Consider the following 15,263-nt stretch of genomic DNA (forward strand, 5'->3'; position numbering starts at 1 on the left):
TCTATGTGCTGCATCCGTTTAGACCAGATGACGATCCAGTGCAGTAGAGCCGTGAAGTGTGGCCCATTCAGCCCAAGTACACTTGATTAAACGGAATGGAAGGTTAAGCGGTATCGGTGGCAGCATTGGCCCTTACCTGTGGTGTTGTGGATCTCGAAAAAGCTGCTTTCCGTCATCCGGTATTCGGCAATCGTCGAGTCGGCATCTGTTGCTTGCACCGTCGTCAGGATGGTACCGATCGGTTGCTCCTCGACCACCTGGTAGTGATAGTGCGGGTTCTCCGGTGTCCACGGTGGTGCGAATAGCTGCGGCAATGGGCATGAAACGAGAGAAACAGAAACGGTTCAGGCTGCGGTCGAAGCACGGAGCATGTGCGAGCGCACAGAAGATGGATTGACAAATGGCTGAGACGTAGGCGTCACCTTAAGTAATATAATAAATTTCCACACAAATTTATGCATGCATACATGCACGCCTCATTTACCCGTGCCCGGCGTGTTTCCGGTAGTGCCACACATCGGTGGTTAATGCAAACGAGCACAGCGAGGGTACTACCTGCAAGCCCAGCACGGTGGCTTTCGAGCCGTTCGGGGAAGTTTGCACAGAAAACCGGGTACCGGATCGTTGTCATCGTTGTGACTCTCTGCTGACAGCAATAAACTGTGAATAATGGTCTGGAAAAGCCATCAACCAGACTGTGACGGAATGGGGAATGGTATGCAATGGGGGCGGTATCGGGCGGTACCACTGTCGCACTCAACGACCCTGTTCCCGGAAGGTGCCGTAAGAAAAAGTAGCTTCTTCGGTCGATAGCCGTTGCTGTCGGTGCGGCAAGGATATCACAAATAATCGGGCACAGGCGGCAGCATAAATCAAGGAGCAACCGAGCCCATTCCGTGGTCTAGTTGACTCGAGTTGCAGCGTAAACCACGGCCAAGTATGTGTGTCTGTGTGTGTGTTTATTGGTTTGGAAATGGGAAGGGTACAGATGTGTTATGATTTGAACAATTTTCTCATTCCCATCATCAACCGGTAAAGCTTCCATATGTTCAATCAAGAGGAAATAGCACCATATCTGAAATGCTATTTGTATCATTCCTTCCCAGCTTTCCAAAGGGCTCACTAATTTCTAATAAAACGCCTAAACTTGTTGGTGTGAATGTGCGAATCGAAATGTTTTGTGCTTGCGTTCAACATTCCTCGTTTGCCAGCATTCAAAGGGAACATTTCAATCCCCAAAAAAGGAAACTCTTGAGCAGAAATCATCAAGATATTGGCTAGAATCCATTCATTGTTAGCCTTTGGCACGTTACCTCCTCAGCAAATGTGGACGAGTTAACCTCGTCTGTCACTTTCCAATAACGGGACGCCACGGACATTCCAACAAAGTACATCATCAAGCCTTGGCCTCTTCCCGTCCCTCGACGTCGCTCGGTACAACACGTTTCACTTTGCGTTTTTGCCCAGCCCAGCTTCGTGTGCGATGGTTCTGTGCCAAACAACGTGTTTCCGGGAGCCTTTCCCCATGCCAAGCACCAAACTGGGGACAAGTCTGTCTGAGAAAACGCATCAAGGGGGTTTTCACAATTCATCACCGCTGCCGTTACCGGGTTGCCTCGACACGACAAGTACACAGCGTACCAGATCCCCGGATCTGCAATCGAAAGGATGAGAGTTCTTGCCCTGTGCCTTCCATTGCGAAGCTGCCCCAGCTGCCTTTCCTAAGGGCTAACATTTACACTGGGTGCTGGCATTGAAAAGACTCACGTCAAAACACGCTTCGGTAGTATGAACACGGGCGGAAGCGGAGAGCAACTCAGGGGAGGGATAAGAATAGCAACAGTGCCGAGAAAACACGACTCATCGTTGGGCACAGGCGGGCAGTTTTTTTGTTTTGTTTTGCTGCCGGAATGGAATTGACAGCATTGTGATTTGCATTTGCAACGGAAGTAAATCATCGGAACGATTTGTCGGAATGGGTTTGCCGGAATCGGTTGGCTAGGTGGCGGATTGAATTGGAATACATTTACTGGAGTTTCACTTTTTCTCTCTCTCTCCCTATCTCTCCGTTCGTCTCGTGAAACAATTCCTTTCGATTGCAGAAGTTGCCGCTGGATACAATAAAATGTTGCTGATGGATGGGTTAGCAAATGTACGGCTTACACTGTGACTTTAATGATTGATTTAATGGCTTTTTATAGGAAAGTGTACTTTGCGATATTGGTGTACATTTGATCGTATTTGAATAGCATACACAAGGATAGCTAGAAGGATGTAACGTGCGACTTAACAACAATTACATTTTACTTTATGAAAATACATATCCTACAAATATGCAAGAAAGTGGTTAACGTGATATGTAAAACCAAACAAATCAAAGTTTCCAAAACTTAAGACGGATTTTTTTCGTATATAATGATAACCATTGAGTTTAATATAAAATAGGAAAACGCAAAGTTTTGGAAATGCCCTCCGTAGATTAAAAGCCCAAAACTCTTCCAAACTTTTGATTGAAATAATTAACCCATTAGCTCCATTGTTACAACAAACCTTTGAACTTAATAGCATCGACAAAGAAACACGAAGAAACTAATTTTGAAACATATTACTTAATATGGCTCAATATGCAAATCTAAAATTATGAAAACTACAATTAACTGCTTTTCACAATGCGATGGAGACGCCCAGTCAATTTCGTTCGTTTGCGATGCTCTATGCCAGACACGTTCACCATCGCAATAGCAGCACATTCTACTGAATATACATTACCCAAATCATTGCTTAATACGCTCTAATGAAGATGACAGATCGCCTTAAGAAACTTCAGCCCCTACCGGCACCGTAACAGGCCAAGGGAAACTTAAAATTAAGCTCCAGCTGCACCTGTGCTCGTGCCTTCACCTATTCCACCAGCACCAGGCAGCAACGCAGCAACGGCGACAGTACGTGGAAAGTACAGCCGATACCGTTCCCAGCATCACGCTACCAAACGCCTGTTAAACACTGATAATTGCCTTATCATTTATGCAAATGATACACTCGATAGTCGAACGGTGCGCCGGCACGCACACGCTCCGTGAGATATATTAACTCACTTATTGGTCCTGCCCAAAAACTGCCACCAACTGGTAAGCACTTGCTGTCGGTGCCGGTGGATTTTCCGTCAAACCGGACGTGCCTCGCGCAACACGAGAGCAACTGTTCCTAAGCGATACCGGGTACTGGTGCTCTTCTTGCCACAGCGCCGGCGCTTCTTGTGTGCCTGGGGTATTTAGAAGCATCGGATTTGATCGGATTTGGGAGTCGAGTTCGGGGAGCCCTGGGCGGCGGCCCAAAAATTGCACAGCACCAGATGACCCGGCATGTCATGTCACGAGCGAAGTAGTTTGCACCCTAGTGACAACAAATTAGATCACCCTCAGCCTTGAGTTCTGTCAACCCACCGAAACACACGCACACACCAAACACGTTCGACGAGATTCCCTCTTGGGAGATACTGTCGGAGCTGTCACTGTTCTGTTCTGGTCGTAAAAGCTGCCAGTTTGCTTTAGTCTAACTTTAAATCGTTCCAACTTTCGTGAATAGACAGAAGCAGAGGCGAGTGAGTGGCTGTGTGGCCACCCCGCTTTGTACATTTTATGAGGGTGTATTTTCCGCTTTTATCACTACTAATTTAAAATGGATTTGCTACATTGCTGCAGAGATGGATTCATAATTATTAATGTGCCCGGGGGCGAGGGTGAAGCCCTTGGTCCGTGGGGAGTGACACGTGGATGGATAATTTACACTCACATGAGAAACAAAAGGCTGGGCTTTGATTTGAGAAACCATTCTGCAAGAGCGGCAATTAAAATTGATGCGAGATGAAGCTGCAGGACGAGGAAGAAGTACGAGACAGCGGGTCCGTCTTTCACACATCGTTCAACACATACACACATACACACGCAGTTTAACAGACGCACGGCCGTTTATGTCTCACAAAACCGGTGATGTGGATGATGTACGACCGATAAACGCTGGATAGCAGCAACCCAAGCTCCCGTTGCTGCCGGGTTGGGTAAGGGGATAGGTTCTTAAGAAAATTCCATTATTTGTACTGCGCTTGGGAAAGCCTCCGTTTTGCGTGCCATGTGGGAACGATACAGGTTCAGAATGAGCACATAAATTATTCACCATTGAATGATTCCGACGGGGTGCCACTACCGACGGGGTGGGCTGAGTCCCGAGGCTGAGGAATGAAGATGAGCAGGATCGATTGAAATGTTCCCTTAGCGTAGGCAAACCGTTGCTCCTAACATATCCCACGACACCACCATTCTTCTCGTACGGGTTGTGGCTGCGAATGTCCGTTTCCGAAAGCTCCCAAACGAACCTAACCGATGGGTAAAGCCCATAATCGTATTATAATTAAAATGCCCTCATCTTACCGCCGCTTTTGTTCTTGGTTGGCAAGAACTGGGTCGGGATTTTCTACAGGCTCTGCTTCCATCATACAGAACATGCTATACATGCTAGCACGCTCCCGTCCCAGAAAGTGGCTTGATGGAATTGTAGAAACAATTCCTTGGAGAAAGCCCGCTTCCGGTACGTATCGGTACGCTTAGAACCTTCCGGACAAACCTTCCCAACGCTCCACTGCATCGTTCACATACACACCCTTTGTTGCAAGCGTTCGGGAGTTTGGGATAGATTTTTACTCAAGAGGAATAACCCCATCGTTTGGTCGATTGTACGGGGGATGATATTACGGGATCTGTCCGCTGAGCGTTGGGATGAAAACCGGTAGCCGAAATGTTCGGCTCGAGAGAGTTTTGTTTGAATTAATTACAGATCGACGATGAAAGAGTTTTCATCTCTTCGTTTAAGCTGTAGTTGGAATTGGCTGTGTGCTTCGTTTGTTTCATACGGCGGAAGCGATGTGTAATTGAAAGCAGGGATCTTTTTTTGTCTTTTTTGTTCTAAGTAAGCTTTTGGTTTAGGGTGGGGAACAAAATTTCTTAAAATGGAACTCTCTAGATGCTGGTATTTGCCTCAGAATTGAAACCAATATAGAGTGAGCCTCCATTCGACCTAGTTAAAGCTTCCTTTTCCCTTGTGTACATCGAACTATCTTCACTGTAGTGATTTTTGTCCCCAACTGCTGTTTCAAATTAGCCGAGAAAACGGGACCTGCAAAAGATACTCCACAGCGTGTCGTTCCTGCTCAGATTCGAAGTGTGCCTTATCATGCCGAGGGATCAACGGGTGACTCTCAAGCACATTCTGATCAAACGTACCCGTCCCGGTGTTGTGCAATGCGATATCTCTAGCTTCAGCCAGTAAGCCTCGGAGTATATTGCACCGCAGCTGCACATACCGGTTGCCTTTGCGCTTTCTCGAAAGGCACTTCAACATATTAACACCACCGAGAGCACCAATTCGCCTCCTTCTGGCCCGGGTAGTGGTGGCATCCACTGCTGGTGGATTACGGCACATCGACTCACCCGACCGACCTCACATCCTCGTAATAAGACTTTTCACCTGTGTCATAACACGCTTGTCACCGCCCCCTGTCCCAGCCGCCCGCCAAGCCTTCATGCGTCAGTAGACACAACCAGTGTCTGGGCCTGTGTCGTCAACCCGTCTTCAAACCGTTCCATTACTCGGGAGAGTATTTTTGGCTTAACGAAAACGCCATTTACGGTAGGATGACTACCCATGCCTGGTTACCCCTTGTCCCGCGTTTGTGCACCGCCCCCAAAACCCCTCTGACCCGGACAGTAATTAACGGAAGTGGTGCAAAGTAACCTTGGTTAGGATAATGCTCAAGAGTCACTCGGTCGGTGGGATGCTTCTCGATGTCATTGGTTTAATTTAGCTCATCTGGCTTGGTAGGGTTGAGGTAGCAGGAAGGTGGCCAGCAAGACACTAAGAGCAACCATAGCATCCAGCAGGGATCACGGGGCACCGTATCCTGAAAAGGTGCCACCGTTTTTTCGTAGTGCGAAAAGTTGCCAGGATAGAGGGAAAAAATACACCTACCGACACAAACACACACACACACACAAAGCACAGACAATCTGACTTCTTATGGCAAAGGGGCACCATCTTCATACCGTAGTCATGCGACGCCACCCAAACCCGGCTCTCCGTAAAAGGAGAACCTTGTGCGCTATCACGTTCCACTTTAATGGGTTCCTCGGGCTCGCTGGCGTTTCTGGCAGACAAGGGCGTTCGTATGCTGGCACGAAAGCTTGATTCCACGCCCGCTGGTTTCTCATTTCCACCCGCTGCAGATGACAGCACTCCAGCCGGAGGCGCGGTGGCTGAACGCGGGATGCGCGATTTGTCTTGATACAGTCTTAATAGAGCACGCAAGAGCGAACCCGGGGCGGATGTTTTTAAAACCATGCTACGTAAACCCATTCCCATTCCCACGGCTTGCCGGCGTAGGTTGGTGTTTGCATGGATCAAGCACTGCTCCTGAGGATCCCCGCGAGGCCCCGACACTGCGTGGAGGCAAGTGTACGGCACCAGCCGTCCGCTGGATGCAGCTTCGTCTGGGTCGGGAGGGGTAACCAGCGTTAGGATATTTTCTCATAATTCGCTGGGAGGATGCTAAAAAAACACCACCACTAGCAGGAGTTCATCATTGCCACCACGTTGCGATACACACACACAACGTGAAGCCAAGATTGAGCAGGAAGATCGCGACCGAAAGGGGTGAACCAGAAGTAAAGAAAAAAAAACAAGGAAAGGCAGCGCACACGAAGAAACGCGCGATGAAAGGAAACGAAAAGCGATGCAATTTTTCTTCCCGCATGGAATGTCCGTGCCCTCGAACGACGCCCTGGTGAAATGAGAAATGGTGAGTGGCGGAATTTTCTCTCCACCGATGGCGAGTGGCAACAGGACGGCGTTAAAACCACTGCGTCGGGAATAAATTGCTTCATTATATGGTGCTCTGTTTTCGGAATGGTGTTGCTTTTAGCTATCTTTCTTTTCTTTTTTGTTTTGTTTTCGTTTGATCCACTTGCTGCGGACTTCATGTCCATTTTGCTGGTGTAGTAGTACTTCACGTCCATGGTGCTGGTGTTCTGGTACGTATGTGAGCTTTGTGGCCCGATGAACGGGAGAAAAAAGCATTCTACAAGAAACATTAAAACAATTCATGTGAAGTTACGAGAACTTCATTCTGTGGATTTCGAAAAAAAATGGACGGAATTATACAGCTGCACTTGATAGTTAGAACAGTTTATGAAAGTAAATATTAGCTTCATGTGTTTTCCTCCTTTTTTAAAAGGAAAAAAAAGTTCTCTTTTATATTTTCTCTTTAACAACATTTGGTAAAAAAGCAAAAGCTTAAGCTTTTTGAGCTTATTCGATACTTAAAATAATGCACAGAGAGTTTAAAAAAGCAAAGAAAGCTTTGGCATCCTGCAGTACAATAAATCGCTAGCTGACAATTTATATACAGTAAACAGTCAATTTTCATGAAAACCTATACAAATATCATTCACAAAGTATCATGTTCGTTGGTTTTGGTGACCTGTTAATCCACTTGCAATCCATCCACTTCTTAATGCAATTAAAATTAACTCCGTTTGATGGCGGTCCTAATAATCAACGAGATTTCACTTGCAGGAGGTGTTTCGGTAAAGGGTATTTCAATTGGAAAAGCGATTGCCAAAAAATAATCTTTTTTTGTTACGGGTTCAACAAAATGATAGCCTGAATTTCTTATTTACAGTTAAAATAGAATAATATCTCTTATTAATTAAATTCGAATGCCTGTTTCCAGCCGTAATTTAGCATAAACCTTTCTGAGCAATAAGAGCCACGAGCTTATGAGCATTTATTTCCCATTGAACATACTTCAATTTAGAACTTTAGTGTAATATCATGATTAAGTTTTTGTGTTACATCAAGCTTTACTTTACACTAAACTGCGCATCAATTCTATTTTTATATTAACTGTAGTTTACACATCAACCCCGCTACATGATCTGTTGGGATTGAGTACTAAACAGCACTAAAGTACTAAACATAAACAAACAGTTCTCCTTCGAAACGAAATTCATATCGAGAATACTTGGACAGCATGAATTAGTTTGCAACGGTAAATGAAACATTTTCGTTGTTTTGTTTAAAGTTACAAAAATGCAGATAACTACTAATTCAAAGAAATATCGCACATTCATGATAGTGGTAATCTTGTATGAAAACATGTACCTATGTTTCAATGGAAAATTTGTTTCGGCGTAGATCTAAATAAACAGAAAACTATGTGAAGCTTGCTTAATAATTGCATGCCCATAATAAGGCTTTTCCCCGCTCGCAATCCACAAATTAACAATAATTTATTTCTGGTTAAGTGCTCTACTAAAATGCTGAATTTTTGAATGATTTATCGTAAAATGTACCATTAATTAACACTATCCTCCACCAACGTATGTTTATACATTATTTGTGAGATGTGTCGAAAAAGCGCCGTTTGCTTTCCGCATAAGATGACACTTGTGCTATTTTGCGAAGGATATTTGATATTTATTGCATTCAACGATCTGTACGTGACCCACTCGAAACGACGTCTTCTACTCGATCCTGTATGTATCCGTACAAAGGGAACAAATCTCACCATCACATCATACTGAGAGTAATCCATTTACTTAGAGTACTTTTCGCGCTACAAAACGGCATCCTAATTCCAAACTTTTGTACGACGCTTCTTTTCCTCCGCCGCTGAAATGCAACAACACTGCCAACACTCAATCGAGTATGAAAATTATGCGCATTGCATTGCACAGCGCATATTAACGAGTTTTATTTCCCTCTTGCTAGTGGTGTCATCAGAGCGAGAAGATTATTTATTCCCTACCGACAAAACCGAGGTGATCGCATGCAAAGCACATCCCAAACAATTTTCCGTAAAAGCACTCTCGCCTAAAAAGCATTGCACCTCCCCAGCAGCGAAGATATGATTGTCGCAACAAATTTGCAAATCAATCGATCATAGCTCGCTCGCGTTGTGGGATTTGCAGCACAACAGTTCGGCACTTCGGCACGGCTTAGACCGGCAAGCAGCGATCCATTTTCCATTTCCCGAATGGACTCATTTGCATGTGTTGCTGTGCAGAGTACACCCTCGGTAAGGGATACGTTGGGAACGAACTGACTAATGGGAACTTGCCTCCGATTTTCAAATTGCTAGTTTTGTGAGCAAAGCCGTACCTACGTTCCCGACTGGGTAATCTTTTGCACTTACCGGTGGCTCTTCATTAACGTCCGTAATCGTGATGATGAGAAGTCCTTCGCCCTGCTGGATGGATGGTGCCGTTGTATCGGTCACGAGTACCGTGATACGTATGACCTGAAATTTGCAGCCAAAGCGAAAGCGATTTATGAAACACGACTCATGCCACTACACTTCACTCCACCCCGTGTCAAACGCTTACCGCAAAGCTGTCCCGCAACAAGCGTCGATTCACAAACACCTTGCCGGAACGATCGATCATAAACATATCCTTGAAGTCTTCCATCTCGCCCACCTCCTTGCCGTTCTTGTCCACCGCGGTGATCGGCTCGGTGGCCGCATAATCCAGCGACTCGCTCGATGCCACGTCCGGATCGACGGCGACCAGCGTATGCACCAGCGTCCCGATCGGGGCATCTTCGCTCACCTCCGCCCGTTGCGTGGTCGGCGTAAAGTAGGGCGCCTTATCGTTGCTGTTAATAATGCTCACCGTCAGCATGGTCGTGCCGGACAGGCTGGGTGTGCCGGAGTCGGACGCCACAATCTCCATCTGGTACGTGTTGCGTCGATCGTAGTCCAGCTTGCGGGCAATGCTAACGACACCGGTCCTATTGTCGATCGCGAAATCATCAAAGCTACCCTGCTGAATGCGATACCTTGGGGGAAGAAAAGGGTACAAACAGACACACACGTACATTAAACACCTCCAATCAATGCAAATAAACCGAAAAAGCCGATGCAAAACAAACAAAGCGTACAATTCATTGTAATTTCAAGTAAAACTTTTAATCTTCCTTCGAGCCGCCTTCCCCCAATTTCTTTGTCTTTGTCTCAGGTCAATCTCGGCCTTAGGCTTGGCACCGGCTTACCGCTCTCACCTTTATTACATTAGCGAATGCAATTAGGGTTCACAGACAGTTTGGAAGGTGGGAAGGTTTCGGGGTCTACAAATTGAAAGTGAGTAGCGAATTGCAAATCGACTTCTGCCGAAATCGTTTGCATATTTAATGAGAATTTTGGTGCTGCTGGCCTAATTAAAATTCAACAGGACGTTCCACCACCTTTTCCAGAGCTTGGCGCACTTGGCACGCGAACCAAATGGTAAGATAAAACCGGGTAGGTAACAAAAAAACGCACAAAAAAACACACACACACATAAAGCTAAGAACACTGCTCTAATTAATGGGCTGAGGTTGCGTCCCGAGGAAAGATTATGATTCGCAACGGGAAGATGGTGGAAAGAAGGGGCGTTTTTTTGGTCCTCGACACCTCAATCCACTTCTGAATTGGAAATAAGCGGACGCCTGAGTGCTCGGACCGTGCACGGATTTTAAAAACCGAAATTCATTACATGCACTTTGGCAACAAAAATGTTACCAATTTAATCACCCAAAACAGCCACTCTCTCGCTCTTAGGCTTAAGTCTATAAAAAAAAGTTTTGCATTTTCTTCCCTAACTCTTCACTGGTCTGTTCGCGTTGGTCACGGCTTCTGCTTGAAATCTGGCAACAAGCCCCAAATGCCGTGGGCATCTCTAACCAGGGTTCGCCCATCCCAAATGATCTTATTTAAAGCTCTGTTCGTCGAACCGGCGGGACAAGAGCTTTCCAGCTGCCAAGGTAATCAAAAACGCGAACACAAATTAGGTCGTCGGTCAAGGATGAAGTGGTGAACCGAGGGCATAGCAGCGCTCTTCCTACCGAAGCGCTGCATGAGCCCCCTGTGTGTTAAGCTTTAATCTCATTTAACCCGTCTACACTGACTCTCTATCTCTCACACACTCTCTCGCTCTCTCCGTCACTCCACCTTTGCCGTATCGTACTTTATGATTGGTACTTTTCGAACAGGCCGACCACACCTTTTGCACGAAAATGTTTAGCGCGGTGGGCGCTCAAGTTTCGTTCCCCGTTCATTCGTAAATCTAAACAAGAATTTGATTAAAATTTAACTTTATTTATGGGAGCTGGCAACCCATTCACAACAATCCTCGCCATGATACTAGCGTTTCATAGTGGACCATTTTGGACTCCTCCCTTTTAACCGATTCCAGCCCTTCTTGTTGCTTGTTTGATTTGTCCCAGTCAATTATGCTGTGCCTCGATGGAGCTACAGCGCGGGGACATGCTCGGTTATTGTGATTTTCATCTTTGCTGCTTCCGATTCATTCTCGATGTGCCCGTGGATCCGGGGACTCGTCCCGTGTTGTATCGTGTGGTTGTACGCTCGATTGTACTTGTGCATGTTTGCCGGGGCCGTGTATTTTTTGTACACGTTCGGTTTCGGCTTTTACAACAACTACATCAGTAAAATCGATGCTCGAACTTCGTAGATTCGCTGCTGTCGTTGGGCCAGAGCGCGGAAGCGTGGGGTTCGATTTACATGATCCCTACAGGTTTGAAGTAGTGTTTATGCCGTCTGGGCGCAGGAAGGGGGTTGCCATTCGGGATGGCGGATGCCGGAGTGCAATCGGTTCGCAAATAGTCAAAATAGGCCGATATGTTTGCATCAAACACGGGTAATCTTGTACCGTGCAAGGTAATTTATAAATGGTTACACGCATTTCCGTTTTTGTACACAGAGCATGTATTATTAAGCAAGCAGTGTGTAGTATGCATTGGTAAATCTGTTTACTTGCATTTTAACTGTTTTACTATTCCGAAGTATTGCATACTTCATCTCATACACTTTTTTATAGAAGGCTCACCAAACGAAGCAATCAGTTTGATTAAAGCGTAACAAACGTGTCTTGAATTACAGTACCCAAAATACCATACTCTTTATCTGAAAGATGGTAAAAACTAGTACAAAAAGAAGGAAAACTACTCTTTAATATAATAATAATTATTGTTACTATTTTTAATTATTTATTTATTTATTTATTTATTTATTTATTTATTTATTTATTTATTTTATTTATTTTTTAAATTTGTTTAGCCTCATTCTGTGTCATTTCAGTCTCATTATTGAGACTTAGTCTCATTCTGTCGTATTATTAAATTACCTATGTTGAACGTTTTTCTGTTTTTAGGGGCACCTGCGTGGTTTTATATGAAGGGTGGGCATAATTTCGGCAGTCAAATGCAAACTCTTCATAAAAACTACTTTGAATCATAAAAAAACCCCTAATAAACATATCGTTACTTATTAAAGTAATCAAGAAGCGATAAAGACCATTAAAACAAAACGAGAAAACGGCAGAAGGCTTGACTGAAACGCTTGTTTTTCCTTCTGACGCATTAGAACCAACAAATGGCTTCAAAAGGATATTTAACGGTTGTTTCATCCATTTCCTTACCGACTTTTTTGTTTGTTTGCATTCCAATGTTCCATGTAATCAATTCTATGAACTTTCCCATTTGCAATAAACACCATCATCTTCATCATCATAACCATCATCGATTGGTTGTCGTTCGCCCTGCCCCGTGGTTTTCGATGGGAAGCTCGTATGAAAGCCTTTAGAGAACAGAGCGCAGCTCATCTACCGAGGGACAAAATCTCGACGTCTCCGGAAGCGGAAACGAGTAAAATGGACATTGATGTCGTTTTGCAACCGAAACCCTAACCGCACCCAACCCACCACCATCGCTGGCGGGAGGGAGTAGAGATTGAAAGAGCATGGAATGAAGTAGCATCGAAGAATCGGAAAGCTCGGCCTCGCTCGCTTACCCCGTTCCGTTCCGGGCGATCCTTCGGTATGAATAAATAAAGGTAAAACAAGGAAAGGTTTAGGTCATATATTCGCATTTACAGCACAACCTTTACCCCTTGGTTTCCGCAATCTCCATCCCTCACGAGATTGAATCGCTTCCGTTCATGATCGAACGAGTTTCTTCAACAGCATCCTTTCGGAAGGAGCCGCCCACCGACGCCTCGACCCGTTGGGCCATGAACGTGCCACAGCAGCACACCATGTCCCGTAACGCAGGGAAGGATTGAAAACACGGGTACAACAGGATAAAATAATCAAGTTATTCTAAAAATTTATTTTTATAGCCTTCGAACCAGTGCACACAACGGTACAGCCCGGGCACCGGCCACCGTACGGTATCCGAGCCGTAGAATCGATCGAAAATTGGTTATGGGGTTTTCTCTCGGCTCGGCTTTCCATCGATGCTCATCCCGTTCACACGGGAAGGGGTATGCGGTTTGTGGAAACATGGTGTAAACGAAATTTAAAATTTACCTGATCTCCGCATTGATTCCTGTATCCAAATCGATCGCTTGCAGTCGCTCCACTACGGTGCCTGGGAAATTGATTGAAAAACAGAAAGAAACACGAACGTAAATCAATTATTTGGGCTAGCTTTCGCTGGTAGAGCTGTAAATTAAGATGAGTAATGTGATGGTGAAAACACAATAGAAATAATGTAAGCGCGCTTAAGTGGTAGTTACGCCAGGCAATAACACAAGAGAGATTTCACAAGAGCCGTTAGTTTGCGAGAAACGGCACACGAAAACAGAGTCGGATGTACTGAGGTAACATAGACCTGCTAAAGGCTCGCAATAATGATTGTGACGATATTAATGCGAAATGGTATCGGGTCCCGTCAACTCCCTCAGTCACCACGGGAATACGGGATTCCGAAATCGAGCTCGTCAGACATAATATCGAGAAACATTGATGTTAAATAAACTTGACTCTACGCTCAGCATGGAACCGCACGCCCGTAAGAGAACTGCGTCCTCTCGGGGGACGGGGGAGGGAGGAAATATCTGAATGTCGATCGATACCGGTACCGGGCATGGATATTGACATGGCATGGCAGACGAACCGCAACCATCCAATAACGTTCGATAGGATTAATATCTTTTGACGAGTTCGTTTGATGAGGAAACTCCAATAAGACCCGCTTCGGGGACGAGATTGCATGACAACAGTGCTGTGGTGGGAGGGAGAGAAAACGTGGAGTTGGATGGAGTAAAATGTTCATAAACTTAACTTGTTTACAAATACCAACAGTGGCACTGTGTGCAGCCGATAACCCATCGTGCTGAAGCCTATCCTTTCCACCTTGTAGTTGATATTTCCGATAAGTAAGCTCTAATTTCATAGTGTGCCTTTGCGAAAGTAGTTTCTATCGCACTGCCAGAACTATGTCTTAATTCGCTCTCTAAGCATTTGGACAGTGTCTCGCTTCCTCTGCCCGTCTGCCCGCTTCTGTGGCAAACTTTCGCCCACCAATGACAACAAACAGCAGCAGCCGGGGCTGAGTGAAGGAACTTAAATACTTGGGAACGAGCTCTTGAGCGCTTCGAGGCAACTAAGGCAGCGTAACTTCTCTTTTGTCTTGTTCATCACCCATTATAAAAGGAACGCCATTACTACCACGATTGCGGCATTGCGAGAAGGTGTGGGCCCACTGGAGTGCGGCAACTTTCGGAGCAACTTACCGATTGGAAAGTTTTCCTCGATCGAGGTGAGATAGTTTTCCCGAGCAAACTGCGGTGCGTGGTTATTAACGTCTCGGATGGTGATGTTCACATTGCAGAGCGTCGTGTACAGCCCGTCGGTAGCCTGCGAAGGGGAACGGGGTAATGTCGGAGGTTAGTGCAATGGTTTAGAAATTGTTCGAATGCGATCTGCAAGACCAGACCAGAATAGGTATTGGGTCGAATTTTTGCCTCCCAAACCCTCGGTCAGCTCCCTGCAGCAGGTAAGGTCCCGCTGGCAAGGATGAAGGTTCCAGTGGGATGGGTTAGTACACGGCCACAGTACGGGACTGGTGCTCAAACAACCGTGCAAGGAAATGTTAATCAAGAGGAATTTCTAATTAGATATAGTAATGGCCCGACAGGGACTGCAGGTACTGTAGCATCCAATGCAAACCCGCCCCGGTGGCTCACTCACCTCGACGCCAAAGAACACATTTTCCGACCTTAGGTGGTTCACATCGAGCGCAACCGTTTTCGATATCGTCAGCTGACCGGTGCGTTTATCGATTTCGAAATGCCGTGTGACGGCCTCGTTGCCGATGATGCTGTGGGGAAATGGCAGAGGAAAGAGAGCGGTTAGATTGCATCTGGGTCTAAT

The 15,263-nt window shown here is 45.7% G+C and overlaps 1 protein-coding gene across 12 annotated transcripts in view; it reads right to left on the bottom strand.

Moving 5' to 3' along the window:
• The window catches only part of LOC121603531 (cadherin-87A), a 133,932-nt gene that overhangs the window by 7,462 nt on the left and 111,207 nt on the right, over window positions 1-15,263 (bottom strand). For all 12 annotated transcript variants that reach the window (XM_041932379.1, XM_041932385.1, XM_041932374.1 and 9 more), the window contains 6 exons: window positions 15,081-15,210; window positions 14,624-14,747; window positions 13,416-13,476; window positions 9,435-9,888; window positions 9,245-9,349; window positions 137-305 (listed from right to left, as the gene is read on the bottom strand). In XM_041932379.1, the coding sequence (XP_041788313.1) occupies window positions 137-305; window positions 9,245-9,349; window positions 9,435-9,888; window positions 13,416-13,476; window positions 14,624-14,747; window positions 15,081-15,210 (1,043 nt within the window). The remainder of the gene's footprint in view (window positions 1-136; window positions 306-9,244; window positions 9,350-9,434; window positions 9,889-13,415; window positions 13,477-14,623; window positions 14,748-15,080; window positions 15,211-15,263) is intronic.

This window comes from Anopheles merus, chromosome 2R, assembly GCF_017562075.2.
Source record: "Anopheles merus strain MAF chromosome 2R, AmerM5.1, whole genome shotgun sequence".
Classification (NCBI taxonomy): domain Eukaryota; kingdom Metazoa; phylum Arthropoda; class Insecta; order Diptera; family Culicidae; genus Anopheles; species Anopheles merus.